Source organism: Lactuca virosa, chromosome 8 (assembly GCF_052849685.1).
Source record: "Lactuca virosa cultivar CGN04683 chromosome 8, Lactuca_virosa_CGN04683_v6, whole genome shotgun sequence".
Lineage (NCBI taxonomy): Eukaryota > Viridiplantae > Streptophyta > Magnoliopsida > Asterales > Asteraceae > Lactuca > Lactuca virosa.
Window position 1 is genome coordinate 39,349,881 of NC_136433.1, and position 18,689 is coordinate 39,368,569.

General features: G+C 35.3%; 2 protein-coding genes across 2 annotated transcripts; one reads left to right on the forward strand and one right to left on the reverse strand.

Annotated features, from left to right (window-relative positions):
• The first annotated feature begins 2,648 nt into the window (after positions 1-2,648).
• LOC145133304 (peroxygenase-like) lies at positions 2,649-4,472 on the forward strand. The gene is made up of 6 exons (XM_079068250.1): positions 2,649-2,811; positions 2,908-3,057; positions 3,142-3,227; positions 3,722-3,816; positions 3,950-4,075; positions 4,262-4,472. The coding sequence occupies exons 1-6, from the start codon at positions 2,706-2,708 to the stop codon at positions 4,413-4,415; spliced, it is 717 nt and encodes a 238-aa protein (XP_078924376.1). The 5' UTR covers positions 2,649-2,705; the 3' UTR covers positions 4,416-4,472.
• A 1,846-nt stretch (positions 4,473-6,318) lies between these two features.
• On the reverse strand, positions 6,319-7,651 carry LOC145132622 (late embryogenesis abundant protein D-34-like). Its single transcript, XM_079067480.1, has 3 exons — positions 7,238-7,651; positions 6,862-7,155; positions 6,319-6,758 (listed from the first exon to the last, which is right to left on the reverse strand). Exons 1-3 carry the CDS (start codon positions 7,568-7,570, stop codon positions 6,597-6,599), a joined length of 789 nt encoding a protein of 262 aa, XP_078923606.1. The 5' UTR covers positions 7,571-7,651; the 3' UTR covers positions 6,319-6,596.
• Positions 7,652-18,689: the final 11,038 nt, after the last annotated feature.

Consider the following 18,689-nt stretch of genomic DNA (forward strand, 5'->3'; position numbering starts at 1 on the left):
TGGATCAGATGTACCGGGATGTACAAGCTAATTTGTTGACATAGAGTTTTCAAGCAGCTTTGTTAAAAGGTTATCGAGAACGTAAAGCTGACGCAAAAGAATATTTTATGTCAGTCAGAGGGTATGAAGATATCCCGGGAGCATTAGCCAACCCTCCAGAGGGTATGGAAGTTGATAACTGGATGAAAGCAGTTGAGTATTTCCAAATAGACGAACACAGAATTGCTTCAGAAAGGAACAAAAAATCCGTGAAATGCAAACAAATGTGAATCGTGGGGGGTCGAGCTCGTATAGCAGTACTTGCTATAAGAAGGTAACGTACGATACATGCAATTATTTATTTAAAATATAATCTAATTTTTAAAGTTAAACAGAACCTGAAGAGAGTGGAAAAGTTTCGCAAAGCTCACACCGATAAGAATGATGTATTTGTTACTGCTGAGGCGGAACAACAATATGTAAGTATTTAATTATAATTTTATCATATAATTAAATGTTTATTTATACTTAATTGTTACTCACTTTTGGGAGTTACATAATCGGTTAGTTGAAGAGCTGTTAGAACAAACTCAAGGTGAAAGTCAGTTAACACCCGCTCAAGAAAGAACTGCGTTTGAGAAAGTATTAGGAGAGCGACGTGGCCATATTAGAGGCATTGGCCGTAAACCTTCTGCTCTGCCACCGATTCCACAGCCTTCGCAACCATCACCACAACCATCACAACCATCACAGGTAAAACAATCTACTTTGGTAATTTTGGTTTTGTGGTGATTATTTGCTAAAAAGTTTGGTAATTAGGTTTTTGTCCCAAGTGCAAAAAATAACAACGTACTTTGGTTTTTTGTCTTAGTTTAAAAATAGCAATCTACTTTATCATCTTAAAATGCATGTTGATTTGGTAATTTTGGTTTTGTGGTGATTATTTGCTAAAAAGTTTGGTAATTAGGTTTTTGTCCCAAGTGCAAAAAATAACAACGTACTTTGGTTTTTTGTCTTAGTTTAAAAATAACTATGTATTTTCATAGTTTTTGTTTATTTTTGATAATTTAACTTATAAGTTTGTATATGTTGTTATTAATTATGTAGTTGGAAAATCTATGTGCGATGCTGAATGACCCGGCATGTAGGGATGAGCTGTATTCGTTTTTTCAATCCCAAAATAATCGAGGAAACGATGAGAATGAAGATGATGGTATATAGGCCGAGATGAGTTTTATTTGCATATGTTATCACGCTTTGCTACTTGGTAGATTGTAAAACTTTGGTTGTTTTTTGTAATTGCCGGCGACACTAATACCGGGCGACATTATTACTTTTTATATTTAATCGGCTATTATGACTTTTGATATTTAATTAATTATAATCGGATGTTTGTTTTGTAATTAGCATCGACACTATTATTTTTGATATTTAATCGAATGTTGCTATGTAATTACCGAGTACATTATTACCTGCAACCAAAATCGTTAATTACAAAAACAAATTTTAACAAATGAAAATCGTAATTACCGGCGACACTATTACCGGCGACAAGGTTATTACCGGCGACACATATCATTAGCGGCGACGCCTTCATTAGCGGCGACATCTATCATTAGCGGCGACATGTTCATCAATAACGACGAAGTAGTAGCGGCGACTTATTACCGGCGACGCGTCGCCGCTATTACCATTACCGGCGACATCTTGGCTTATTACCGGCGACTTTTGTCGCCGCTAATGATCATTTTCCTTGTAGTGGTCATTATGTATGTTGGGTTGGGTTCATTTAGTTATGTGGTGGGTGGGCCCATTTGTATGATATGTGGTATTTTGAGGAAACTCATTAAGCTTTGTGCTTACGGTTTATGTTGAAAATGTTTTCGGGTACTTATGGTTTCAAAATGAAGGGTATGACTTGATCACAATGCATCCCTGGAGATTTATTTCGCATTAATTGTTTACGATTTTATTATGATGTTTTGAGAATACTTTTACTCTGATCGTCTTTGAAACAATGAATGAATGATTTTGATTTATTTAAAATAAAATTTATATTCAATATTTTTGGGACGTTACAGATAAATACATAAATATGTTTTTAAAAGCAATTATGTAAATTGATTAAAAAACTCAACAGCTTTTTCTTAAAGGTATATTATAATTAGATTTTAGATTTAGATTATTTTGTTTAAACTAAAAGTTCAACGTTCGAACATCCAAACCAAACTTTTTTTTTAGTTCCAATTTTTTTATTAAAAATTAAAAGCTAAAAACTATGAAATTCTCTATTTTATAAGGTACAACCTTTTAAAATATACTTTAGAGAAGTTTCAATCCTACCGACCCTCTTTTTAACTATTAAATTTTTATCTTTATTTGCATAATTAATATGATATAACTCAAATTGTGGTCTCAATCACAAACAAATGAGTCGAACTAAGAATGACTATGGCTATAAATGGAATGTAAAAGAATAAAACAAGTGTCCCAAGGAAATATGCACAAGAATAGGGTTAGAGGGCATGCCATTTCCAAGTGAAATCTTCAAATCTCATGATCCGATCGTTCGACTTCATGCTAACACCTTTCTCTCTCGTCCACATAACACATAGTTGCAGACGCTAACACCATTTTTCACTAGTAACATTACACAGACCAGACTCAAAAGACCAATCAGTAGCAATATATCTTAGTAGTAACCTGCACAACAACGAAGATTGGGTATGGAAGATAAGGCTGCAGATACGATGTTGACAGTAGCTGATAAGGCTCCGGTTACCTCCGAGAGAAAGATTCGGTCAGACCTCGACAACAACCTCCCTAAGCCATGTATGTATATGTGTTAATTACTGCATGTGTGAAAAAATCGATCTTGAAAATATTTTGGGATCGATGTGACTTTCTTGATGTTTTGGGTACTTTCAGACATGGCAAGAGCAGTGACTGCCCCAGATACTGATCATCCGAATGGAACATCGGGACACAAACATAACAATATGTCTGTTCTTCAGCAACACGTAGCGTTCTTTGACCAAGATAACAACGGGATCATCTTTCCTTGGGAGACTTTTAAAGGCAAGCTTTATATATGATCTGTCCAGCTGTATATGATCACTTTACATGATCTCATAATTACCACGAGTGTTTATATTTATACAGGGTGTCGAGACCTTGGATTCAATGCGTTCGCTTCATTTTTATTCATGGTATTAATCCATATGGCTCTGAGTTACGTCACTTTGCCTGTAAGTTGCTAATCATAAAATAGGTGCTATTTGACCTTTTTGTGTCAATTTCTTTACTTTTCGTGTTCACTTTTGACGTAGACTATATGATAAAATGATCCCAATAACTTATTATAGGTGGAAAATGATATGATATGATGTTCCATTTCAGTATGAGAAAAGTTCAAAACTCTGACAAAATTGACTACAGTTCTAAAAATGGGAACGAGCTCTTTTGACCTTAAAAATGTCTAACTTTCTGTTTCAGTATTGAGTACTGTATATACTTACAAGACCCTTAAATTGATCACCCATTAATCCACCACTAATCGAACCTTGTGGCCTAAAATTGTACTTTTTGGATGAGCATTTTCTGATATCAAACTATTAATTTCTTGACAAGAACAACTGAACAAGTAGGTCACATGAACATATATGGTGATTAGTTTTAAGCGACGATTTTGCATTGCTGTGTTCTAATTGGATTAATTGTGTACATGTGGATGTTGTGGTAGACTTGGTTGCCATCACCTTTCTTCCCCATTTACATAGAAAACATACACAGGGCGAAGCATGGAAGTGATTCCGCGACTTACGACACAGAAGGAAGGTTAGGAATTTAAGTTCGTCTTAATTGGTCTTGGTAGGCATGCTAATTAAAGTAAAATAAACGACTTAATTAATTAATTTTGTTTTTGATTATTGCTGTGGCATGCATGGTGAATGTCCTTGCATGCATACAGGTTTATTCCAGCCAATCTTGAGAACATTTTCAGCAAATACGCTCGGACAGTTCCTAATAAACTCACATTCAAGGAGCTTTGGCATATGACTGATGCCACTCGCAACGCCTTTGATTTCTTTGGCTGGTAATTTTTAGTGATCACTAAATTAACAAACTTTTGGGGTTATTTTCAATAGCGATAAAGAGGAGGGCAAAAACGAAACATTATTTGAGAGTAGCTTTGTGACTTTGTCCTTAATTATATGTGGAAGATCTATTAGTAGTAAGTAGTAACCACATGCATGTTTTGTAATTAACGATGTATATATAGGACTGCAAGCAAGTTGGAATGGGGAGCTCTTTATGTGCTTGCAAAGGACTCAGATGGCTTCCTATCAAAAGATTCAGTAAGACGTTGCTTCGATGGAAGTTTGTTCGAGCATTGTGCCAAGAAGCAAAAGGGCGATCCAAGTAAGATGGGATGATCGTTATATATGTGTATGGGCAACGACGTAGCGAACTATGTTACTAACTTTTGTATTCGCAAGATACTCATAGTTCCTTTGGACATTAGATTAATTAGATGTTATTTTAATAGGTTTATGGGTTAATTAATGACATTTTGAGCCATGAGCAATGGAAAATCGTTTTTTTTTTTTTTGTCGTCGTCTAATTTAAAAGGGTCTAACACTATTCGATTGGTTCGAGGTCGATTGTTGCTAACAATTTAAAAAAAAAAAAAAAACTGATTACGTACACTATCAAAATTTTAATAAATATCAAGTAAGTTGGTTAATTAATGCACAAACAAGACAAACAAATTTAATACGGCCGCAAACGTAGAACATCAAGAATTTATTAAAACGTCGACATAAAAAAAATCCTGGCTAGGGACAACTTTAGACATATATGATGGCGATTGAAATTAAATATTACAATTGTCAAGTGTTACAATCGACAAAATTGCAAAAATGGTCCTTGTGGTTGGCAAAAATATGTGATTTTGGTCCAAAAATGTTTGGTGGTACACCAGTGGTCCAATTTTGGATCTTTTTAGTGATTTTGGTCCCTATATAATTAAAAAGACAATTATGCCCTTGTAATTATATTTTTCATTTTTTATATTTATATTAATGGTTTTAGTTAATTGAAAATAATAAAGGGCCCACCAACCCTACACCTCTTCTTCTCCGGTTCTCCCCATCTCTCTGATGTTATCCCTCCTAACACCATCGTCACTTCATCTCCTTTTGGCTATGGCTCCCCCCCAGTTCGTAACATCTTGCATACACTTTATCGTTCGCACCAACCACTAAAAGCAGAGCTTTAGTCGTCGCCAGTGCATCCTGTCTGGACATCACCGGAAAAATCCCTAGAATCACAGTCCAAACCCTAGTTTCTAGAATTTATGTAAAATTTTGAATCCATAAACACCAGTAACACATTTACCCTCGTCTATTCAAGCTATTATGGCTTCTCCATGTCCTGATTTGTAATTAGCTCGAGTGAGTTTAAAACATTACCAAATGGAGAACACCAACCTGCAACAATGGTGATTTTGTTGAAACTTGCAGATGAGACAAGACATATGGTTGGTGCCTTTGATTCTCGATTACCATGAATTTGTGAACTATGTGTGGGTCGATTATTTCTTTTCTCAATACAAAATGCTCGATGCTTACTGCTAATGATTTCTTTTCTAATTTTTAGGTGGGTTTTGTTAAGGTTGGCAAGTGTCGATAGTGTGTGTGTTGAGTCTAAACCTACAACTAGAGACACTTGATATCGATTTCTGAAATTGTCTGTGTCGTATGATAAACAAGCACCGACGACATTGATGAACAAGAATAACAGGGTGGTCATGAACAAATAGGGGTGGAGATGGTAGGATGGACTAGCGGTGGTGGCTAGGGGAATTAAAGGGGTGAGGTCTGTGGAAGAAGGGCTCAATTCAAAAAAGAAGTAAAAAAGGGGCGATAGATCCCCATTGCAGACTTGCTGTTATTTCCTTTGGAAATCTGCAACTCGAGAAAAAATGGAAGAAGATGAGATAAATTTTTTATCTTGACCTAAAGTTTTCCTCGTTTATATTTCTTTTAATTAACATTTGCATGGAGCGAATGAGAAGAAGGAAGTGTGGGATAATTTGAGTGTGTATTTTTTGAGTGTATATGTGTGTGCTTGTGTTTTCTTAATTTTGGAAGAGAGAGAGAGTGCGTATGGTTTGTTTATTTTGTTTTTGTTTTTTATTTTATCATAAGAATAAAAAAAATAAATAAAAAAAACTAAAATATAATTATTTAAGGGGCATATTAGTCATTTTAGATGGGATGTGGACCAAAAACACAAGAATATACAACCATAAAGACCAAAATCACACAAGATATCTTAAATTGGACCAGTGTGCACCAACATTTCATTTTGAACTAAAACTTGCCTAACACCCTTTTTGCAATTTTGTCGTTACAATCATTCAATCCTTCCCTTATTTCTATTTCAGTAGGCCATGTTTCATGATTTCATTACGACGTGCATTGGTAATAAAAGCGTCAAAATATATGTAAACAAATACAAACAAAATTACTTTTAGTCATGAGATTCGTTTAACACTACAACTAAATACAAAAAACATGGCAATTTACTGCAACTATGCAAACCTCCTCGTCTCACACCACTTTCTCGTTCAGATTAGCAGCAGCTGCAATGGCAGCAGCTACTCCGGCGGGATGCGCTGTTAAATTAGGGTTGTTCCTCCTCTCTGCACTCAACACACCCTCGGCATCTTCCCTCGTAGCCACTTTATCCGCCGGTAGCTTCACCGTTGCATCCTGTTTAAGTATAGTTTCCCGACGTAATAATTAAATATATAAATAGATGACGAATCAAAAACAAGATTAATTAATTTCTTATTTCCTGTGCAAGAATACTTACTGTAAGAACTTCGCTAAGTCTGACTTTATCTTCTTCGCGAGTTGATGCGTTCAAAGTGGCAGCTGATTGAGCTTGAGCTGCAAGTCCGCCGGGGATCACCAGGTTGCTGCCAGTAGCCCTCACTTCCGCCGCTTGAATTGCCGCAGCATCACTCCGCTCCACCGGTTTGTTCCCGGTTGTCCTTGATGCAGCTTCAAGTGCTTCTCCGATCGTAATAAAACCTTGCTGATGCAAATCTCCAACCCCACCTTCCTGCTGGAGTATCGGTGTAGCCTCCACATACCGCCGCACCACCTGCCGGAAAATTGACAAACGGACTCATAAGTTAACAACGACGTCAGATATAATAATATTTTCAATCAAGTGAGATCTAGACCTCTCCCGCAATTGTTTCAGTGACAACACGGGCACCGGGAACGTCGGTGGCTGTAACAGCAACTCCTTGATCACCGGTGACGGTGAGATCATCATGACTGACCAACCCTGCTCTCTCGTTGATTGTAGCCGCAGCCTGCATGGCGGCGGCGGTTCCACCCTTCTGGGTTTGTCCAAACACCGTCGTCTCAGCTGCTTGCATCATGCCGGCATCTTGTGGCGCCACCGGTTTGTCAGCTAGTTTGCCGGAAACTTGAAATACATCCCCATATTTTATTGGTTCTTTTTGCTGCGTTTGCACTTCCTGATGTCGTTCTGGTTGATCCTGACTCATCTTCGCGGTTACCAATCTGTGTCTTTGAGTTGCTCCACCACTGTTGGTCGCCGGTGTTTATATGGCGTCAACAGGGTCTTCAATAGACGCGTATAAAGTGGACCAGGACACACGTGTTGTACGAACAAGGTGAGCGTGGCAGCTCGATAAACAAGGGTGCACCAAACGCAAATACTCATTTGTTTTTAACACAGGTGGCATTTTAAAGGGGGGTTCGAGACAAATAAAAAAAAACTTATATTTTTATTATTTTACTAGGCGAATACCCGCACGTTGCGCAAGAATAGAATTATATAGTTAAAATAATAATTTTTACCAAGTTATTATTTAATATTTCTACTGTGAAACAATATGTTCGTAGTAAAGCAAACATATAGTTAACATATTAGTTTTATTAAACATTATAGTTTAATTTTTAAGTCATTGTGATATACACAACTATTTGATCATTTTATAAACCGTTTATAATTGTGCAAATTATATATCAAATGAATGATAATATAACGGATAACAAAACGTATAAACAAAAATATGAACTGCAACTTTTAGTAACATAAAAATAGAAAAACATCTATTATAAAATTTGTATTAAAAAAGATATATATACAACGAATAATAAAAAATATGAAAAATAAACACTATAACTTTTAATAACATAAAAACACTAAAACATCTATAATAATATTTATATTAACTCTTCATATTTAAATGACAAATCTCTTCAAATACATTAATGTTTTTAATGAGCAAAATTTTACAACCTTATAAAAGAAAAGAAAATAAAAAGTTATTAGTGATTATTAATTAATAATCATAAGTTAAAAACTCTTGAGTTGTAATTAATAAATATACATAAATTAGAAAACTCTTGAGTTGTAGTGTGAGTTTCAAATGAATGCGGTATTTGGAAATGTGTATTTATTATTATTATTATTATTATTATTATATTCGTCTAAATAATTGGTTTTGATGCTTCATTTTAATCCCTTCAATTATTAAACATAAAAATATTTAATTATTAATTTATAACATACATAGGTGCATATATATGTTAAACAAATCACATAATATATATATATATATATATATATATATATATATATATATATATATATATATATATATTCGTAAATGTCATATGTAATTTTTGTCGTAGTAATATGGATAAATTACTTTCATATGAAGAACATATCATGATAAGTCTATCATAATTACATATCAAATGTTAAAAATTATGTTATCTTTTAAATATTGTCTTTTAAATATGTTGTGTAGGATAACCCAACAAAAAAATAATAGAAAATAAACATAATCAAAATAGAAAAACTACAATCAAATAAATAAGAGCATTGGGTGGTTGAATATATAAATAAAGATGTTACATAAACATACATTTAAATCAAAAGAAAAAACTAACATTCGTCAACTTTGCTCAAACAAAAAAAACTATATCCGTTTTCTGAATCTTTTTTCTTCATTTAACACCATTCAACCATAGAAACTTATGACAATTCTTCACTAACCTGCAATCAAAATATTTTTCTTGAAAAAGAAGAATCAGAAAGATATTCCAAGCAAAACATTGATGTTTGGAGAGTCACATTCAAGATTGAGTAATACACACAAATCACATATAACGATTAAATGAGAAACTGAATATAAAGAAAGAATAGAAAAGCTTCATTTGTTTTGGTTGAAAGATATTCCAAGCAAAACATTGATGTTATGACATCCTTCTTACATGTAAGATTTTATATAACACAAAAGACACAAAAGATTGGCCTTTTTATAGTAAACTTTTCACTAAATGCTAATTAAACATAATATAAGTTATAAAACTTTTGAGTGTTAAATCATAATTAAGAAAATTTTTGAGTTGCATTAGTTAAAAAAGGGGATTTCAAATGAATGTGGTTTGAGGAAGTTAAAAAATGGGGGTTTCAAATGCATGAGATTCAAGAAAAAATGTTAGCTTTATAAGTATGTATGATTATTAAACAATGGTGACACCAAACTCAAACATTCTGTTTGATAATCTAATTCGGTTTGAATATCTGTCGACCGAAACTCAAGTTGAAATAATTTACAAGAAAAATCCAAGGGACAATTGTGATTTTGTAGACCAAAATAATCTAAATTCAAAAAATGGTAATGATAAATATAACTATCAATCGATACAAAAGTAACTATTATATTTTCATATTTGAGGAGTGGCTTACTCGTGAAACACTTCGAGGATATGGATGATCTCTTGGGTGTTTGGGATCTGATTTTTGATTTTTCTAAAAAGTTAAAAAATTTTAATAGATAAATTTTAAAATTAACTTTTTGGCAAAAAGGAGTTGATGGTTTTTCAAAAGACAATAAATCATGACTTTTTATGACTTTTGCCTTCTTACAAGGTAATTTGCCTTCAAAAGTCAAAATATTTGGCAAAACACTTTTTCAAACTGGCTTTTGACTTTTACCACCTTAAAAGTTAAAATCAAAAAATTCTTTTACAAAAAGAACTTTTCACCTTGAGAAGCAATCCCAAACACCCCTCTTGTATGTCCGGCTTCTAATTCTGTTGGCCGTTTGTTTCTATGGCAATGAAGATTTGTTTGCATGACTGCAGGTCATGAGGCATAATCTCATATTTATACGAGCGATTAATCGTATATACGTAAGGTGACCTGATCACCCTTGTTAGGGAGACTCGCACTACAAGAAACACGAGCATTAGCGGCGACATGCATCACCACTAAAGGTCTGGTATGTCGCCGCTAAAGCGACTTGTCGCTGCTAAAAGGTTGTGGTCGTTGCCTCGCTACAAATGTTACATATGTCGCCGTTATTGTTCTTCGTCACCACCAATACCCTGTCGCCGCTAAATAATACACTTAAAACACACACACACACACACACACACACACACACATATATATATATATATATATATATATATATATATATATATATATCTTACACATACATATACAAAATATACATTCCACATACAAAATTAAAAATAAAAAGGCGATGAAGAACATGTGGAGGTGTAACTCAACGGAGAAGATGGTTGTTCCAAATTTCGAGATTTTCCGGTAGGGAACTCCAAATCCTAACAGTGGAGCTGGAAATTTCGACAAAAGTCGAGTTTTCAGTGGGGGGAAAAGAAAAGCATAAAAACATAAAAGAAAGAATAAGAAAACTCACATGCAGAAGTTTAGGGATGTCGCTGGTGATGAAAGGTTGTCGATTGGAAGGTCGTCGGTGATGGGGAGGTCGCCGATTGGGGCTTTGGCGGTAAAATTCTGACTCAATCGACAAGCTGAAGGGGGAAACAACAAAATCAACGGTAAAATTATGTGGAGTGAAATTTACTGTAGAGATGAGGAACACACAGGAAAAAAAAGCGAAATGGGGTATATTCGTGAAGACCTTTAGCGGCGACGCAAGCGTATTAGAAGGGGTATATTAGCAACGACGAGGAAACTAATTGCGGCAACACGTGCCAGAAGGAGGTTTTGGCTCCATTTGTTTAGACTATTAGCGGCGACACTGTCGCCGCTATTGCTGTCGTTGTTATTGGTGTTGTACACAACGTGGTCAAAGCCGTTGGATTTGCAACAAAATCGACGGATAGGGTGTAATCTTAGGTTTTCACACGGGTCATGGGTGAAGACTATTAGCGGCGACATCCAACGAGATTGATGGTTCTCGCCATTAATAGTGGTTGTCACCGCTAATAATGGTTATTCTTGTAGTGCGTCTTTCCAAAAAAATTACCAAATAATTCTAAATTAATATATGTTTAGTTTATACTTTATATGTCCAACATTTCCTTTAAGCTAGATTCGATGCACTTTTAATTTTGTCTTCAAACGTTTATGAATTTTTCAGCATTTTTACATGTTTAATTCAATTTAGTTGCATATTACGGGCTACCATGTTCATTCATCAGCCTCTCCATAATATAATCAAGACTATAGTCAGGGAACGGATGAATATTCTTTGTATCAAACAACGTAGGATAAGAGAGGAAACAGTACAACTGGTCTGTATTTAACTTATTTATTTATTTATTTTGAAAGGGTAACTCGACGAGTTGGTGGCCCTAACTCGTCGAGTAGAAGGCAGAATACGCGCGGGGTTTAAGCTATCTACTCGACGAGTCAAGAGCCCTCGACTCGGCGAGTAGATCGGCCAGAGTGAAACCCTAATTTCGAGGTTTTGCACCCTGTTTAAGCTCCTTAACCCCCACCCCTTGGCCTCATTTCTAGCCTCCTTGTCCCAAACCCTAATCCACGAAACCCTAGAGCTTTATTTGAGAGTGTGAGTCATTTTGAGTGATATTGGTGTACTTTTGAAGCTTGTGGAAGAAGAAGAAGATAGAGGGCTCAAGAGGGAAAGAGTAGATCCAGAAACTACACTCCAGAAACTACATCGGGCTCAAGAAGAAGAAGATAGAGGGCTCAAGAGGGAAAGAGTAGATCCAAAAAAACCCGAACCCGATTAACCCGACTCAACCCGAACCCGAATAAGGTACATAGGGTCGGGTTTAATAGGGTCAAAATTTTAAATCGGGTTATTCGGGTTAACCCGACATACCCGAATTGCATTTAGGGTCGGGTTTAGGGTTGATTTTTTTATAAAAAATCGGGTTGCGAGTTAACTCGATTAACCCGAATAAGGTGCATACCATAACTTTTTTAAGTATTGTATCCTCCACATGTGAAGTACAAACACATGTTCTTTGAAATAAGAAAATTATTATGCATATATATTTGGCTTAATTTACATTTACTAATCTTACGTCATGTTTTCTAGAAGGATACATATTGGGTCTTTTCATATTAAGGTGTATTAAAATTTAAATTACATTGGTTTAATAAAATAAACATAAATAAGGAATTAATTGATTGTTATACTAAATAACTCATTCTTTCATACATTGTACTGTACAAGTTAATCTAAATTGTGAGAGAATTAGGTATAAATAAAACAACGATTGTTTTTTTTTCTTTTCACGTCACAGAGTTCATAAAGCTTACAAAAATTCTTTATATGTAAGTTACAGCAACTTTATGAATCCAGTTTTTAAATTCATTCCATGTACAGTCTCCACAAAAGATTTTTCTTTTTAAAACGTTACATTTTAGGTCCTTATACTTGTAAGTTATTTGCAAAAATAAATAAATATTATTTTATTTCTATTTTAACCCGATTAACCCGACTAACCCAACCCGGTTAACCCGAAACCCGACTAACCCTAACCCGACTAACCCGAACCTTAATAGGGTCGGGTTTAGGGTCAATTTTTTTAAAGAAAAAACCCGATTAACCCGACCCTTTTAACCCGAAACCCGATCGGGTTAACCCGATTAACAGCCCTAGGTAAAGTTAGAAACTTTACCCTTAAAAGTACATTTTCAGGGTTTGTAGGAAGTATGAAGCTTGGATATGAAGTGTAGGGGCTTAATCCATTAAGATAGCCCAAACAGACAAGGGAACTCGACGAGTCCAGAAGGGGACTTGACGAGTTGAGTCGGGTTGTCCCGATTCTATGTCAGGTAGAACTCGACGAGTCTGTGAATGGACTCGACGAGTTGACTCGGTTGACCAAGAGTCTGAGTAGTACGAGAACTCGTCGAGTTAGGAGGTAACTCGACAAGTTGACTCGACTGGGAGTTGACCTTGACTTTGACTTTGAACAATATGTTGACTTTGACCAGGGGTAAAATGGTCATTTTACCCTAAGAAGGATTATCAGATTTTGACTAAGTATTGTTGTGATAATGATAGTCGGGGAGTCGTGGGAGCAGCCGTCAAAGATTCATCACTCGAGTTTTCAGCAGTCAGCCTTGCGAGGTGAGTTTCCTTCAGTAGGAACGGGTCTACGGCACCAAGGCCGGCCCGTACATGTGATATGTTAGTAGCTGAGTGTGGGCGGGGCCCAAATCTCATAGTAGCCGAGTGTGGGCGGGGCCCGAATCTCGTAGTATAATTTTGAGTATAGATATGTGACTGCTTGATAGGGATCGATATGCTTGTTGTCTGTGTGATACTTGTATGCATGTTAGACAGCGGAGTGTGGGCGGGGCCCGAATCTCCTAGACAGCAAAGTGTGGGCGGGTCCCGAATCTCCACGAGAGTGGGCGGGGCCCGTATCTCCTAGTTGCATGTTTTGCGTATGGTATGTGGTAGTTTGGGGAGACTCACTAAGCTTCGTGCTTACAGTTTTCAGTTTTGGTTTCAGGTACTTCCGGTAGCAAGGGGAAGAGCTCGGGATGATTGCAGTGCACACATCATTTGTTCAGCCTGGGATGTTTATACTTTGATATTTTGATATACATTGATATGATGTTTGAGATATTATGACATGTGTTTTGGATAACTATGGTTTTATTAATAATAAAAAACGAAATTTTTGGACTGTATTTTTGGGATGTTTCAAGTTAGTATCAGAGCTTTGGTTTGAAGGATTCGGGCACACTCTCGGGTGTGTCTGAACTCAAACTAAGGACTTGGTATGAAAATTTTTCAAAAGAAAATCATTTTTATAAAAAGAACTTTGAGAAAAAGAAAAGAATTTTGAAAAGAGAAAAGAACTTTGAGAAAGAGAAAAGAGGGTGGTGCATGCAATCAGCCGAGCTCAAGTAAGTGTTGGATTAGATGTTTAAGCCCATAACTATTATTGGTATGTACTTGACCCGAGAGTAGCATGGTCCATTTGGGTTGCATATCATCAGGACATTTTGTTAGGATAGACTCTTGAGAGAAGGTTATGTATGATTTATTAATATATTATAAGTTCTAATATATTAATATGAAATCATATGTTTTAATTAGTATTGAACTATTGATCAATAATTAATTTGGAATTAATTTAGTGATCAAAAGAGACTAATTAAATCTATGGGGACTAATTATGGTAATTGGTTATATTTATATGTGTTGGGCTTATGATCCATCTTGGACCAAGTTTATGTATGGATACATAAAGAGTTGGGCCACATGAACCATGGATCATAAACCCATGGGTATGGGTTTGGGTTAACCCATGACCTTTGGAATTCCACATATAAATATGTTACTTCATAGCCAAAATCACAACTAATGTATTCTTGGAGGATATGGACGGTTTTGGTGTGTATGAATTCTCTCTCAAGTTTCATCTTTTGTCCATGATGTGTTGTGATTCCATTTGAGGCTTCCACACTATTGGGGCTAAGCTTTCAAAGGCCAAATTCATCAAGTTCTACAAGTTACACAAAGAGGTAAACTTCTAACTAGTATTTTATATAGTTTATATCATTTGTATGCCAGTTGTAGGCTTAAAGCTTTGGAAACAATATTGCATGTATAATTAGAGAAAACATAGATCCAAAGCTTTTAGGGTTGTATGTGCATCATAGGATATTGTAGTATACTAAAACACATCAGTGGTATCAGAGCCATGGGTTGTTTTCAAATATACTTAATATTATTTGCAAGAAAAATCGTTTTTTTGGAATCTGCCAGTTCACCACGAGGTGGTGACTGTCGATGTAAAAAAAATTAGTTTTTTGGCCTGTTTTGGATTAGAATCATTACCACAAAGTGTTTTTGTTCATAAAATTTGATTTTGATGTTATTGTAATGTTTATTCTCATCCAAATAAAGGATAATTGTCAAAGTTTCAAGACTTGTTTTAGTTTATGTGATTAGCTAAGTTCTTGAAAATTGTTGATATTAATTATCTTCGCTTATGAGTTTGATCTTGTTCATAGAAAAATTACTTGATTATTGTGTTAATTGGTAATTTGATCTTAATGGTTTTTATGAACTCCATAACTTGTCCTCGAGTTATGGAAAATAAAGATTTTTTCTTTTAAAGTGTCATTCAAAGTCATAGGTTATGAAAATGGAAGAGTCTCTAATTTTAATGTCATCATAAAATGTTTTTTATGTCTTCCATAGCTTGTCATCAAGTTATGGAACTTGAAAAGTCTTTCATAAAAACCATATTAAACTCATAAGTAATGGAAACCAAAAGTTTTTGAATTGTTCAAAACTTGCCCTCAAGTTTTGGAATTTGTAAAGTTTCCCCCCATGAATACTTTAATTCCAAGTTGAACCCTTAGAATTTTAAAAGCTTAAAATTCAATCCTTATACTATTATAATATTATAGGTTTAATATTTATAGATATGTATAAGAGTAAAGTCAGTCTTACCGTTACTAGGCCTCATTCACGAAGTCGGTCTATAAGGGGGGTATAAGGTTACTGCCTATAAAATGGCAGTTTAATGGGTGTCCACTCTCACCCACCGCTTCCTTGACTGGTGGAGGGTCGTTAGCCGAACGGGTAGGACAAGACTCTAATTCTCCCTTCATTAAAAGTATAATGATAAATATAAAGTAACTAAACTTTATTAAATTCCCAATCTTAGTTACTTTAGGAAAATGTGAATTCGGTGCTAACCCATGAAATTACACTTTGTACCTTACCAAGTCATTAGTGGAGCGTGTGTGGGTAACCGGCACACTAACATGGACTAGTAAGAGTGGCAAAGGGTGACTTAATGTTTATCATAGATCGGTGGAGCGCGTGTGGGTAACCGGCACATTGATTAGGTGATAAAGATTAAGGGTACCAAGTTAATTTGCATGGTTATTCACATCTTGTTTGTGATCCTCGGCATCCCAGTCAAAAACTTGAGAGGGCACAATCGAGATTTAAACATGCCATTGAAAAGTTCAATGAATCTAAAAAGATCTAGGAGTTTCAATCCAATTAAAACCCAATATCCTATTAGGTTTTCATGGTGGAAATTGGTGAATCGTCATTCACCTACCTTCAAATATTTCATGGCTTGGATTACGACATCCCTCTTCCAAGTTATAAAATATTGTGTTGGGTCTTAGCCTTAATATTTCATATTGGGTGTTATATTAAGGACTTAAATCAACTAACTTGAATTTCTCCCATATTAGATGTCTGGTTCAGACAACTATGGTCTTCCCAAATCCCTTGGAACAAGCTTTCCTAATGAAGATGATGTCCCACGATTGGATCATGGAAATCATACTTCTCTTCCTCCACCTCTTCTAATAATTCTCCCTAACCCACAAATTTAAAGACTTGAATAGTTCAAGGTCACTCAAGCCCTATTGGCAAGTCTATGTGCACTCACATCTTGGAGATGAAGTCACATGTTGACAGACTGGGAGAGTTGGGTGTCAAAGTCTCAAGGAAGTTGGTTGTTGACTGGGTTCTTCAATCGCTTCCTAAGTCACATAGTGAGTTCTTTAAGGACTACTATGTAACAGACTATGACATGGCCCTTATTGATCTTACCTATTTGCTTGTTGTTGCTGAATCAGCAATGATTTAGGGCACTGGTAAAGCAAATTTGATTGGAAGATCTACTTCCCAAACTTCCATGTACATTGACAATGATAACATTAAAAGTCCAGAAAAGCTTTATCTTCCCAATGGAAAGGGATCAGCCATTGGCAACCCGGTTGACCAAATGGTAAAGAGAAAGGCTAAGTCTGAGATAGTCTCATGTACCATTACCAAAGAGTCCATATGTTTCTATTGCCAAGAGAAGGGGCATTGGTTGCGAAGCTGCTCTATTTACCTGAAAGATGCTAAGGATGGTAAAGTCAAAAAGTTTGACTCTACTTCGGGCAAAGTCCACCATCTAACTCTATTAAGTTCCTATTTGGAGATTCTTAATACATGATGTGACTAGGTCGCATTTTGATGTTTTGTAGAATCAAAGAAAAGAGAGGAAGCTTAAAAGAAGAGTAAGTTGATTCTGATCGCGAAGAAGGATTTCGATCGCATGGTCCGATGATCATAATTTTAAGCTACAGCTTAAGAGTTATGATAGATTGCTTAGGAATAGATAACAACATGGTTTGCATATGCATTTGCATTGTAAGGATAAGTTTTTCCGCAAATTTTATAAATAAAGAAAAGTTTTGATTTTATTTATTTTTAAATTTCCTTACAATGGCATTTGTGAAAAAATTGTTGTTTATATGATTCGATTGAAAGCAATATTGGAAAATGGATTTGATTCTTTCGTTTGTGGTAGTGTCATAATTTACCAAATAAGGAAATATTATCATCACCCAAGTTTCAGTTGGATAGAAACTTGGAATTATGCAACTTGTATTGTATGATGAATGAGAATTTTCATCTTTGGGAAATTAAGACTAATTCCTTGTTCACATGTATATGTGAGTCAAGTGAAGGACTGTAGGATCGGGTACACTTGGTTGTGCATTGGTCAGGTCCACCACAAAGATCGATAAGGCTATTCGTCATGATTTACTAAAGTTTAGTGAATATGGTTATGCTTACAAGTTTAAGTGTAATTCTGAAACATTGGAAAAGTTTCAATGTAAGCCAGAACGAATGAGAAGAATCAAATTAGGCAGAAATATAAAAATTTCTCCAATCTGAAAAGATGGGAAAGTACTTGAGTATCTGGTTTTATAATTATCTTAGTGATTATGAAACCATATCATAATTGATTCTCTAAGGACATCTTAGTGCATTTGTATGACTAAGAAGAGGAATCGTGAATTGTTGAAATGGTTGAATCAAAAGGTGAATCATACTTCGTTCCAAAAACAAGTCTTAGAGTCATACTCCAAGATTGTAACTTGAGTGACATAATCTTTAGAAGGTTTATAACACTTGTCAAATATAGAATAGGATGTTTCTTATTATTGTACATTTGAAGTTGGTAAGTTGTGATGTCTTGGATAAGACAAAGACCAACTGAGATCAATTGTGTGAAGTGTTATCTTGATAAGAATCCGCACTAACTCTTGAATATTTGTTTTGTCAAAGAATGGTTCTTGAAAAGAGAATCTTATATGTCAATAGGTCAGTGGGAGTCTTAAAGATCTTGAAAAGTTTCAAGAACCAATCAAGGGTATTGTTTATCGCTAGCACACGACTTGAGGTTTATAACCTATCGTGTTGACATATTCTTGTTTCTGTGCCCATTCCAGTTAAAAGTTGACCATGCATATGAGTTTTAAGAATTCTCATTTGGTTAGATAACAAATTGGAAGCAATGGTAGGCCCTTGTGCTGCTAGGTGGCAAGAAGTTAAAATTGAACAAGTTCAG

Bases quoted from the DNA above. Each gene is read 5' to 3' on its own strand.
- LOC145133304 (XM_079068250.1), top strand. From the start codon at position 2,706: ATGGAAGATAAGGCTGCAGATACGATGTTGACAGTAGCTGATAAGGCT. The intron at 2,812-2,907 runs GTATGTATATGT...GGGTACTTTCAG, and splicing joins CAACAACCTCCCTAAGCCAT to ACATGGCAAGAGCAGTGACT. The intron at 3,058-3,141 runs GCAAGCTTTATA...ATATTTATACAG, and splicing joins TCCTTGGGAGACTTTTAAAG to GGTGTCGAGACCTTGGATTC.
- LOC145132622 (XM_079067480.1), bottom strand. From the start codon at position 7,570: ATGAGTCAGGATCAACCAGAACGACATCAGGAAGTGCAAACGCAGCAA. The intron at 7,156-7,237 runs GTCTAGATCTCA...ATTTTCCGGCAG, and splicing joins CTGAAACAATTGCGGGAGAG to GTGGTGCGGCGGTATGTGGA. The intron at 6,759-6,861 runs GTAAGTATTCTT...ATACTTAAACAG, and splicing joins GACTTAGCGAAGTTCTTACA to GATGCAACGGTGAAGCTACC.